Here is a 13,243-nt window from a genome sequence, read left to right as displayed (position 1 = left end):
AGTGCCTAACTTTAGAGCATCACTGTTCAAACCTTTCTTTGATGTATCTGAAGGTTCAGATACACAATACCGAGTTTTAGCACTTAAAGTAAAATCACACCATTGATCTCCCAAGACGGGTCACATACAGATGCTATAGCGGACAAGAATGATGGCCTGTCAAAGTGAGCGCACTGGTATTTAAAAAATGTCCATCTTAATAAAGAAATAAGTAAAAACTGTCATCTAAAGACATGCTTTAGATTTTGAATGATCTTAGTAAGATTTTCACATTAAGACTACAGTATGCAGCATACTGCTTATGAATATTTAACGTATACAGTCGTGTATATGCAGTAGTTTATAAGTTACTGTATGTAGAACAAGAGAGCTAGCTAGATTTCTAGCTGTAGATACTGGGGGTGTTTCTCAATGTCGAGTACGCTTGCTTGGTAGCACATGTCTTCCGAGTCACTTGCTTCAGAAGCGAGGCAAGAATACTTCCTGGCATTCGGAAAACGAAGAGTGGAACAGGCGAGCAAGTGTGCGTCATATGAGAAGCCCCGCCTTACATTTTCCGCCACATATTTGGTGAAATTGGTCCTTGTGCAAAGCATTGTGGGGATTTTAAGACCGCGGAGTCTACACATGTGCCACTATTTCAAGGATGCTACGTCATCGAGTCCCGCCGAAGGACCAGGATGCTTGGAATTCTACAGAGGCCGGCGTCCTTCGTTGCGGGAAATATCGAGGCTGCACATGTGTATCCGCGGTCTTAAAATCCCCACAATGCTTTGCGCACGGACCAATTGCCAAAAATGTTGGCGGAAAATTTAAAGCAGGGCCTCTCATGACGCACACCTGCACACCTGTTAGCCTGTTCCGACCATTCTTCGTTTTCCGAGGCTAGGAAGGATTCTTGCCTCGCTTCTGAAGGACCTGACTCGGAAGACATGTCCTACCAAGGAAGCGTCCTCGACATTGAGAAACACCCACTAGCTACCTAATGTTAAGTATTGTGATGTCACAACTTTTATCCCAAATTATGAAACTTATTCCTTTGATAATTTAAACTAATGAATGAGTTAAATTAGTCAGCTGTCTTACGAATATTACCAAAATACAGTTTAAATATTAAATTGTTCGAATTAATTTCATGTTTTTCACAGTTTTTCTTTCCTTGGATAAACTTTAAATCATATTTTTTATATTTTAAACTCTTACATTTGGTACTCTTATGTAATCACTGTAGGTCGCTATTGTCTGGTTAGCGTATACAATTAGCTAGACCTGTACAATTCAAGCTTTCCATGTTAAGATGGATATTTCTTTTCGACAGTGTGCTTCGACACCATCCACCGAGTAAACCAGAAAGCATTCTTCTGGTTTTCTGATATTTGAATTGTCCCATGAATGGATTGTCTAAATCTAATGTGTAAACATTGCGGCGAGGATGTGACCACAGGACTGGCTTGTCTAATACGTTTTATCGATAAGAGTTCGGCATATTTCTCAACCAACATCATCAAGATATACAAAAATAAGAAATAGCTCTTGAATACATTCACTCGTACAGTATACTGTGAATGTATCCATAGCGACAGTGGGGTTTAAAAAGCACAAATAGAATATGCACATCATTTACTAAAGACTGAGACCTATGGTAAGAAAAATAATTTGGCTTGAGAAAGTATTTCTCCACTTTAAACATATCATCACTATGAAAGCAAGAAACATCTCAGTACAAGTGTCATGTTAGTGAACTCAACATGATAGCTTGTTAATCAATTCATCCGCTAGGGAACAATCTATAAGCCTGACACTTTGTAATATATATATAAACTAACTTTATGAATTAAAGGGAAAATCCACCTCAATGCTTACACTGTTGGTTAAATTATATTTAATGGTGCATTTTACCGAATTAGTTGAGTATCAATGGTACTCATTTCACTAATGCCCAAACCAGGATTTCTTAAATGGAGGTATGCTTTTCAGCTGTCTAAAAGTGTGGTACCAAATGGTCCCAAGCTAAACCTGAGGGGTCCCAAGATGATAAACATGTAACATTAAAAGCAAATGTTTCCCTCTACTGTGATGAATGAATGCATCTGAGCATGGAAATCCCTCTTTGGTCAAACTTCTGATATTAATATTGACATTTTCAGTGTAAGAGCATCCGTGGGTTCATTTTCCCTTTAAGAAAGGACCATATCTTTAAAAACAAAAACTGCATGAAACACACTTCTGAAAGGCAACCAGTCTTTTGCAAATCCCCACAACCAGCAGTGGTGTCTGGATGTTTTGTAATATTGTAAACATTTTGTTTTAAAGTCATGCTAAAGTCTTTCATATTAATCACAATATATATCCACCTGGGACCAACTTGTCTATTTTAACCGCCTTATTTCTATCATTCAGTTCTCACTCATAATGAAACACTCTGTGCCATTCTCAACTAAACACATTGGATTCATGTTAATTTGCACATTACATTATTAGAGATACGACGACTGTTCCCCTTTTTAGAATAAGCGTCTTTTGAATGTGATAGATCCATCCTAAGAGCAGGAGAACAAGTTCATCTAGCAGCTCGCCATGACCTTCAGATGACCTTTGAGTCCCTGTCTTCTTAAGCACAGACAAGTACATTACGATGACAGGCATCACCGTTATTGTCCACTCGCTGAATGTATTCTTCAGCTCAGTTTTATGTCTGAACAAATGTAAACGCAGACGCAGAAATCCATGGAACAAGCCTGGCTCAGATTGGTTAAGGAGACGTTTGATGTCCTGCAGGCAGTTTCTTTGAAGGGGAGCAGGCTTCTGTACCGAAGGCTGTGACCTGCTTGATTGAGGAGGTTGAGTTGATCACTAAAGATAACACAAAAAAACATTGTGTGTTCTTTTGTTGCAAGGAAACCAGCTTCGATTGAACTTCTTCTGGTCCGAGGCCTCGTGAAACAAACGGCTTGAAAAAAGAAGGAACAAAAGAAAGTTTTGATTAGTAAACAAAAAGATACCAATATATCCAGGCATTGCTCCACTTGTGTACCAAACGTTTTACTGCTTTGCGTAACTCTTCATGTCAGTAAATTAAAAACTTATGAGGTAATATCACTTTTTCTCAATAAAACACCTCGTCCCAGAGTTGTTCATGACTTTGGCAAGATTTAACACCTTTTATCTATTTTTATTTCTAAAATGTAATTAGTCAAACATACTTACTATGGTGTGTTTTAGTTCCAGTTTGTGATGGCACTAGAAAAACAAATATTTCCAAATAATTAATTAGATTCATAGAACATTTTTCTTTTTTTATTATGGAGGCTGTGGCGCAGTGGGTAGTGCGTTGGTGTTCGGATCAGGGGAGCACAGGTTCAAACCCCACTGCAGTCAGCATGTCATTGTCCCTGGGCAAGACACTTCACCCCAAATTGCTCCTGTGGGGATTGCCCACAGTATTGAGTATGTAAGTCGCTTTGGATAAAAGCGTCTAACAAGTCATGTAATGTAATTAGCATAACATTATTTTCTTTTGAATTAACCAGGAGATGAATGTAGCGTTGACTGTTTTGTGAAATAACAGACATACGAGTGCAGTCAGTCATTAGTCTTCACTAATGGTTAGAATTTAAATAACTGTGTGGTGCTTTTTGCAACTGAAGAAATGTAACCTTTATTATATTAGTCCTATACCACCTGCTGTCCTCTGGGGATAATGCATTTCCTTACAGATATTCAAATGTATGTATTAGAAATATTCCAAAATGTTTGGGAGTAACCTTGACATTATGCTATTTGACGTTCAGTAAAATAATAAAGCAGTTTTTAGAAGAAAACATACAGTATTTTCAACCAGCATCAAACAAGGCAAAGGCATTAATGGTTCATGAGTGATTCTAAAATTGGCAACCCTCACCATGATGGTTTTCCTGCAAAGTCACTGTTAGCAGAACAGCACTAAAACAAGCTGTGAAGAAGTGTTTAAGAGTTTGGTTAGAATAAGTACTAAAAATAACTAAGATTAAAAACAGGAGAGGGAAAGATGATGTGTTCATGACAGACGAACAGCGGGACGAGATGATGGCTGTGCAAAAGAAAGACTAAAGATTGGAAGGAAGGAATTACATTAACAAGTGCAAACAGAGGTCTGACGCAGGTTTCTGTACCTTTCAGGAGCCAGAGCCAGAGCCGGCTCTCTGTCACCAGTCGATGTGCCTCGGAGGAGCCGAGGCCCGCGGGAACCTGTTCATAGTGTCATAGGTAGGGATGCTACCAAAACACACACGGCAAAACATTAACAGCCACATCAAAAAACGTAACAACCGCTGCTTGGTTCTCTTCTTTCGAGAGAAGCAGAACGAGTGGTTGACGAGGCAGAGAGCAAAACAGCTTATGAACATCACGATGGATGAACTGTATCCTCACTTTAGGGGCAGTGAGTAGGGAGTTGTCTTAAAGTATACAATGAAGTTTACATTAGTGGGGTTTGTTGATCAATAGGGTTTACGAAAGGATCATTTAACCAGGTTCTACAAGTCTGGCTTCCAAAATGTTATTCACTCACTCCGGTTGTGTGAATGTGACCACTTAGCTTGTGTCTCTTTACAGGTTAATATCAAATATTAAGGAATACAAATGAATGGAGGGTGAAGTAAGTGTCAGTGTTTCAGTAGCAGCCGTTTTAACCTTAGCTCAAATGAGGTTGTGGATACATGGGGTATTTGTGGACAGTGATTCTTAATTGTCATTCCAACATCTTGTACTCATTTTAAGATTTTATATCTTTGAAATGTTTTACAAGTAAAGACCATAAAAATTGCCCAAAAACATTTTCTCTTTGGATTTTTGCCTTCCAGCTTTTGGAATGAAACCCAAGTTCAATGAGTTTAAAAGATTACGCTGAAGCGAAGATGTTTGGTCCAGCTGTTTTGCTCTCTCCCTATAGCTTCTGTTACAGTCGTCTCCTCGTCCAAATGCAACTTGAAAATACACAACATGCAGTTAGACCTTTTGTTAATAAAGGAGCAGCGTTTGCAGCATCACACCAAAGCTTGACATGCTTGCCTCTCTCTGAACAAAATGATCAGGTGTGCATTCGGTGGGTTTTGGCTCACTCTGAATGAGAAGAAACAGGAAGGTTTTTCATTCCACATGAACATACAGAGCATGCAGTAGGTTAGTAGATTCCCCCGAAAACAACACAGCAGAACATAGCGAAAGAAGATGAAGAGAAGTAATGGTAGCAAAAATATTACCATGAAGACTCGGTAAATAATTTACAACAGCAGATTCCTCTATTCTCATTGCTTTGCATTAAGTACGGACATGGCTAGCTTAGCTTAGCATAAAGACTGGCACAGAGAGTACATATCCCGGCTGTCTTAAGATAACAAATATGATTCCCGATGTTTTGTCTTGTTAATTCATCTCTGTTACTCTAACTGTATTTGCTAAATGTCAATATGCTAACATGCTCACAATGATAATGTTAACATGCTGATGTTTTAACGCGTTTACTATTTTCCCATCTTAGTTTAGTGTGTTAGCCAATACAGTGGCGGTTCTAGACGAATTTGACTGGGGGGGCCCACTGGGGGGCCAGTTATATCAGAGGTCAGTGTTAGAGGGGCACTGGCCCCCCTAGAACCGCCCCTGAGCCAATAAGTGTTGAGTATTTTGCGAGTTTAAAAGTCAAAAGACCATTAAAGTAATTACAATTCACCCTAATGTGTGCATTTCATGGATGACATTTCACTACAAACCACAAAATGTAACCGCATTGTTGCTATAGTTAAAAAAATCCACTTAAGAGAGGAAAGTAAATATGCATATTTCTGAAATTGTCTAAATATATATTTTTTATTCCTCACAAAATCTATTTAATTCTGAAAGTAAAGTAAAGTACTTTTTTTATGAAAATACTCTTAACGTCTTACATATATTATGTTTTTCTAATAAAAGCTACCATTACTTGTCAGCTTTGTTGTTATTGTCAATTAGCTGACCACCGCGCGTGTGTGTGTGTTGTACGTACGTGTGTGGTGTGCGTGCAATGAATCAACTCCCTCAAAGGCATGCACTCGTCCGTCATAATGCTTGTGAAGAATCCCACGTCCCCAGGCATGCCTCCACCTCCCATAGCATGCAGTAACAGGATTATTTTAAGGGTTACCTTGTCATCATAGGATTTGGGATACCTTGTGACCTCTCACTATGATAACCATTATTACCAATTTCCATACTGAAAACAAAATGTCGTATACAAAAAAAGGGATGAAAAATGTAATGTAAGAGACATGCCGATCAAAGCTTTGTAGTAGAAATGCCTATTTTCCAAGTCATCAAACTTTTCAAGAATGTTAAGAGATAAATATTTTTTGGAGTATAAACTATAGTGTTTTATTTACACTACAACTTACAAAAACAGGTGGACTTGTAAGGTAATGATTGCAAGAGCCCTTCTTTAAAAGGTAAGGGGCACTTCTCAAAGGTAGCACACGACAAGAAGCCACACCATCCACCCATAAGAGCAATTTCAAGCTTAAAAACGTAAAACCAGCACCAAGAATTTAGTAAACAAGTCTATTTACAAGATCCGGAGAAAAGCACAGAGTGAGAGAAGTTGAAAAGGAGAGGGAGGTGGTTTAAAAGTCTTACGTTTTCATGGGCATTGTCTCAATGCTATAAAGATACACAAAAAAACAACATAAACATTTGATTGAAATGTTGAGCGATGGAAATGCACCACAGACATGTGACCCGGCACAGATCACATGACAACTGATGGAGACATTGCGTGATGTTTGTGTGAAGCTGGGATTAAACGAGAGAACAGAAGGTGCACGAAGAAGAAATGTAAATTGACAAATGTGTCAATGTTTCTTTGTAAAGTGCCAAGTGCTTGACAGAGAGGGATGAAACAATAAAAAAAAAGATATGGAAATCGTAGAAATGGTTATCACAAAGTAAAATGCCAAGTCCCAGAAACAGAGGAACTACAAACGGGAGAAAAGGCAGAAGGAAATACATCAACGAAAACACATTATAGAAGTCACTGAATCCTAAACTCAAAAGTGTCTAGAGTGTGAAGAAGTGTAGATTTAAAAACGTGAATCAATTGAAGTTCAAATGATATTCAAATGATTAAGAATAGTGCGTCTATTATACAACTACACACTTAAAAGTAAAATTCCTCTTTCTGCAGCTTAGCTAGATATAACTTGCAGAAGGCGGGAAGAACATAAGAAGCTGGAGAGAAAGAACCATCCACAGCATATTCAATAATATCAATTGTAAAGACTAACACTGTCTTAACGAGATTCATCTTTTGCAGATTAAACTATAAAATAAATGTATGCAGCTGTAAAGGAGTAACACATATTCCTACTCACTCGTCGTAAACGTCCTCTGTGTCCATCCTGCGGTAGAACTTTGCTAGTTTCACAGCGAGGAGGATGCTGGGCAGCAGGAAGAGAGCGCTGCAGCCAGGCCCATCCAGAAGGTGTTCTGTGGAGAAACAACCAAACCAATAGTATGTATATACTCGCATTTTAGACTCTGTTACTAACTGTATATCTGTAGACTTGGTATGTCTTAAATGTCCGGTTAGGATGTATTAGAACGAAATCTAAAATGAAAATTGTAAATAAGCAATCTGTATGTAAAAAACCACCTGTATGTAAATTGTAAATAAGCCATCTGTATGTCAATGTCTTATATGTCTTAAATGATATGATGAATTAGAAATGGGGGACCCTGATGTAAACAAGACGAAAGTCTTTCTCTGGTCTGCATCCCCTTAACAATTGTATGTTTTGAGCTGTACTGTACTGTACCCAATAAGCTGTTAATACACTTTTCAATCAATCAATAGTCCAGGAATTTAATTGTGATAAGTTATAAATCAATCAAAGTCATTTACCCAGCAATTATGCCCAATTTCCCCTAGTTATAAGAACAGGATTTGCTTCTTTCTTTGTCGTTCGTGATGATTTAAATTCAATATTTTTAGGTTTCAGAAGTTTGTTTTGACAAAATAGTCATATGTATTGATGCTATATTAGGCCTACATGTTAGATGAAGTTTCAGTGCATAAAGAACATATCTCCAGAAGGATGCACGATCAATTAAATTGTTAGCTTCAAACAAACTGTTTTCAAATACAGATGTAAATTCACACTTTTGCCAACTTTGCATATTTTTGATCTACCTGATGTTAAATGTAGGATACACAAAAGAGTTATGGTGCACCACCCTGACCTCTTTAAACATCACATTTAAATGGTTCTTTCTCCCCGATATTATTACCATGGAGTCGACCACAAAACTGCAAGTAATGATCTCCGCCGTGTCCAGCATGTTGCTGAAAGGCTTGCACGGTGCGACCTCTAAGGCCAGCTGCAGGGAGAGAGATATAATCAGTCAACACAAACACATCAGACTCAGACTGTCTAATTCTGTTTGCAGCTTCAAAAGATCAAATCCTCTCTTGGTGCCATTCAGTACTTACGGAAAGTCTAGCTTCTCATTGCACAATAGGTCCGAGTAGGTCCTTGTACTTTAAGTGTTCTCACAAAACTACAAAAACATTGTGATTGAAATAAAAATGTCCTATTGACAGCTCTAAGGAAATACTCCAGGCTTCAAACGTGTCTTTCCTCTTGCTTTTTTACTTTGTTGTGAATTCCTAACTACGGCCAAAACGAATGAGCCACAAAGCAAATTCCTCCATTTATAGAGGTTGTAATTGTTATATTGGTCTTCTCTGAATTGACTCATGTACCATGCAAAGTGCATTTCTCTCTGTGTACTAACACTGTTCGGTTTTGACTAAGTCATATAATAATGTAATTCTTCAAGTATACACCTAAGATACGTTTATTTTGTATACTTAAATATGTTTTTGATAAACCTATAATGGGTTTCTACCTCACCTGCACATGTATTTGACTTTTCTTAGATTTAATTTTACTCTTCATGACCTTTTTGTGTTTTCAAAATGTGCAAATAAAGCTAACAAATCAACACGCAAACACTTACTGAGGTTTTGACCCACTCTATGTATTGATTGAAGTATCCAACAATGGTGGCTGTGTATTTTCCCGTTTCCTGTAATAGATCAAGACAAAATGTGAGGTGCAGATCAACAGAACATATGAACAAAGTAAGGTATCCATGCGTTACCTGATTGATTAATTGTGTTGCATTCTGGGAGATGAGGTACTGGGCCGCTTCAATCGCCTCCAGAACTGCTAAAACTTTGTTCTGCAGGGAAGAAATTACAGATTTAATCAGTTTTGACTTTAATTTAAGCCTGTATTTCTGATTTATACTGAAGAGCTTGTTGGCTTACTGGCAGGTCTGAAGCTGTTCTCTCCAGGAACCTCATACTCTGGTTCAATGCGCTCTTTAAAAAGACAAAGAAACAATTTAACACCAGAAACCTGAAAAGTCGGGGGAAACACTTAGGGGCCATTTACACCAGAGAAACACAAAGGGAGACCAGGTAATAACAACACTTGATGAACAATATTCTGCTTTTATAACAAGCATGCTGAAGATTTTTGTTCCAAAATTAAATATCCACATTGCAAAGAAAGAAATTATGAATATTTTCTTGATTTTCACAGAAATGATGGAGAACTGAGTTTTTATACCAAATGAATAACTGGATTAAACTAGCATTTCTTTTCTTAAAGTGGATATCACTGAATATTTTGGTACAAAACCATGATTAACACCATTGATTAGGATATGTTTATGTATATACAAACACAAGCACACACAATATCCCACAATACCACTCAGAATGAGATTTCTCAGATCTGTGAGATACAATATCTCTAAATGATCCATATAATGAATGGGGACACTAAATACATGGTATGGACACATTTCAGCTTACCCTCGCTCTAACATATTTCTTGAAGTGGAAAGTGGAAAAAGAAAAACACAAGAATCTGTTGTAAAAGTCGTGTTGAAGCGCGTCACTGTTTGAATGTCCAGTAGCTGTAAAACCCTGAAGTTATTCAATATTATAGTATTGACAGGGAAAATTACAAATGATATTTAATGTGTTTTTCACAACATGGGATGATTGAACGTGGCCTGAGGGTCAAAACACTCCACGTTTGATGATATGAATATGTTTGTCCAATATGTAATCATTCCCTTGAATTAGCATTAGCCCATGGATAACACATCAATGACTGGCCGTTTCTCAATGTCGAGTAAACCTGCTGCAGAGCCACTATTTCAAGTATACTACGTCATCGAGTGGCACCGAATGCTGGGCATTTAAACAGTCCTTCGGCGCCACTCAATGACGTAGTATACTTGAAATAGTGGCTCTGCAGCAGGTATACTCGACATTGAGAAACGGCCTCTGACTGCATTCTGAAGTCGAGTTTCTTTACGACTACTTGAATGAATTTTTGGGGCAGCTTTTGGCAGTGAAACAAGCTGTGAACACATCACTTTGTAAAATGTTTAGCTGCTAATTTACACACATTCAACATTAGCGATCATTTAGAGTTGTGTTTCTGGCCACCTGATGAATGTATATTAGTCCAAGTTCACTCTCTTGTTGCTCTGTTTTTGGCCCCCACCATCTCGCCGTACTATCATAATACTGCTGCTGTTAAGCCTGGACTGTTACATTACGTACATGCAATACTGTTTTCTACCTTTTTATTCTATGAACTTTGTCCTACACACGCACATCTTTATTTGATATATGTATACAGAGCTATAATTACAATTATAATAAGGCTTTGCTGTATTGTAACGTTACGGGCCCTAACACCAAAGCAATGAGCTCAAAGACATTAAAATGCTCCCTCCAAGCAATTCTCTGACTTTGTCGCTATCATTTTTATATAAACAATAGTCATTTGATCTAGTTTTTATATAGATATATTTATATTATTATCAATATTATTTAAATTCTATTTTTGATTTCAAATCTGTTGGGCAGGAGTTGGCAATTAATAAAACATATTTTTTCTTTTCCCAGTGTGTCCCCGAGCAACCCTCCAAGCTAAGAATTGTTAAGAACGTACAGCACTTGCCCTCACAGCAATAGTAGAACAAGAGCTGTACATTTTTGACAAGAAAAAGCATCCCTCAGTCGCACACAACATGCCCCGCGGCATTGCATTGCTCTCTGGTCTTTTAAGGCCACTGTGGTTAAGAAATGTGGTCCATTCCTCTTCAACACTGACTGCCAAACTCGACAACATTCTAACGAGAAAACTTCTAGGTTAGCAAATATTTTCTACCCTGATATCGTGCCAGTTCATTGTTTCCCCGTCGTAAAACAACTGATTTAAGCCACATATTTAGATGGAAAATACAATAAAAGCTGCTGTTTTTGCAACGTTTTTTAGCGATTTCAGTAGAAAAATAATAATGAGGCATTACCATGGCCTGCTCCATGGGGATGACCTGTTGAGCGTGGATCTGCCGCAGAGTGCCGATGTGACCTTTCAGAGAGCTCTGCAGACCGCCTCTGGGCTGAAACACACACACAGGCGGAGAACCAAGTTAATCTAATGATGTATCTCTAAAGAAACATGTGTGTATGTTAGCCTTAAAAGTGTCAGCTAAATGTAATGTAAAGTATAAAAGCACCAAGGTGTTCTTACCATGAGGTCTGTCTGCGCCTCCAGCTCTCTGGCATATGTGAGCAGGTCCATCACTGTAACTCCTTTGTTGACCTGAAGGTACGCGGGTATAAAGAGAGGAATAAATAATCTTCTTTCAATGGTAATTTTGGAGGGCAAAACACTTGGAGATATCATCCATTATTAGCTGCATACTGTAATAAAACACTTTTAAAAAATGACTTCATTTTGTTGCTTTTACATTTCAAAAATCCCACTGCTCCTTGGAATGACTGTTAACTTGAGACATAATTAGCCTGAGCTGCTGTAGTAAAAACACACATCAATAGGGCAACGTTGAATTTTAAAACCACTTCACTGCTCCAGTATTTCCTTTGGAAGCAAATGCTTAAGCACTAAACACTTATTAAACTCAGAGGCAATCCATGTACTCAGGAGGTACAAATAACTAGAAGGAATGAAAACATAGTAGTGGCTAAATATTAAATAAAAAGCCAACATGGTGCTATCACTACATTATGCACAAGATCAACTCAGTGTGTTTAGCAGCAGAGAAATGTTGTCTCTATGTACCAGTTTGTGATTAAAACCACAATATTTAAAAAAAGAAAGGAACTATTGATCATCTGAATAATACACAATCTCTTTTTTTTTAACCTCCCTACACTCAATTGTAATTAATTTGCCAAAAAGTAAAAGATTATTTAGATTAAATGTTCTATAGATATTGCAGGAAATGGCCAAGACAAGGGTTTTGGAAACTTGCATAATTGTAAGGATCCTCTCTGTAATATATTTCTACTAGAGTTGCTCTCATAATACACTATTATTATCTAAGTTTAAGAACCTCAAACCTCTCCTCCTGACTGTTGAGAGTGAGTTGTGAATCAGGACAGGTGGTGCACTTGAATGGAGTCCTTCAACCTCTTCTTTGCTCTCAGAAGAAATACATGCGAGTGAACCTGACAGGTAGTGTCGAAGAAGACGGGAGTGCCGAGTCCCGGCTTGTTCCTACGCTCTCTCTGCCTTGGCAGGAATACTTTTGGATAATCAGGCTTCAGTGATGCTCAACAGAACCCAGTGTACTGTGTCAGGTCACAGCTCCTATTGGGTAAAGCATGGCTGCCTGCTGTATGTTAACTGACAGCCAGGGAGGGGGGGGGGGTTTAACAGACCCTTAGGAACCATGCTATTTCTGGTAACAGTCCTTTAAAGTACATATACCATTATAGTATATGTATAGAACAATCTGTTATCAATATTTACCCTGGTCTTTCATTGAACTGGTATGTATAAAGAGATATCACTAATGAATTGACGTCAGAGCCTATAGTGGTAGAATGGAAGTACATTTACTCTTAGTACTTACAATTTGAGGTACTTTTACTTTACTTGAATATCTTCATTTAATGCTTCTTTATGCTTTTACTCCACTGCATATCACAGGGACAATGTTCTTTTTATATTTCACTTAAACTTGCTAATTACACAAAGGCATCAGTGAACAAATATTCTACTACTTTTCACAATGTGGTATATTGCTTCTTTTACTAAAGTAACGTTTCAGAATATTTCTTACATTTTATATTTGACTTTTACTTTGTAATTTCCAAACAGATCATATATAGTTATTA

At 37.8% G+C, this 13,243-nt stretch overlaps 1 protein-coding gene across 1 annotated transcript in view; it reads right to left on the bottom strand.

The window, feature by feature from the left end:
- Positions 1–676: 676 nt before the first annotated feature.
- LOC117537167 (prominin-1-A-like) overlaps positions 677–13,243 on the bottom strand; it is a gene marked incomplete at its 5' end in the record, with an annotated part of 88,733 nt that continues 76,166 nt past the window's right edge. Inside the window, 14 exon segments of the mRNA XM_034202307.1 lie at positions 677–2,950; positions 3,208–3,240; positions 4,152–4,254; positions 6,158–6,226; positions 6,643–6,666; positions 7,377–7,473; positions 7,476–7,491; positions 8,293–8,382; positions 9,025–9,093; positions 9,169–9,249; positions 9,338–9,391; positions 9,890–9,907; positions 11,407–11,499; positions 11,631–11,702. Coding sequence (XP_034058198.1) covers positions 4,185–4,254; positions 6,158–6,226; positions 6,643–6,666; positions 7,377–7,473; positions 7,476–7,491; positions 8,293–8,382; positions 9,025–9,093; positions 9,169–9,249; positions 9,338–9,391; positions 9,890–9,907; positions 11,407–11,499; positions 11,631–11,702 — 753 coding nt within the window. The 3' untranslated portion in view covers positions 677–2,950; positions 3,208–3,240; positions 4,152–4,184.

The sequence above is a fragment of the Gymnodraco acuticeps genome, unplaced genomic scaffold (genome assembly GCF_902827175.1).
Source record: "Gymnodraco acuticeps unplaced genomic scaffold, fGymAcu1.1, whole genome shotgun sequence".
In the NCBI taxonomy this organism is placed as follows: domain Eukaryota; kingdom Metazoa; phylum Chordata; class Actinopteri; order Perciformes; family Bathydraconidae; genus Gymnodraco; species Gymnodraco acuticeps.
The sequence above is the reverse complement of the archived record's forward strand: the minus strand, read 5'-3'. Positions and strand labels throughout refer to the sequence as shown.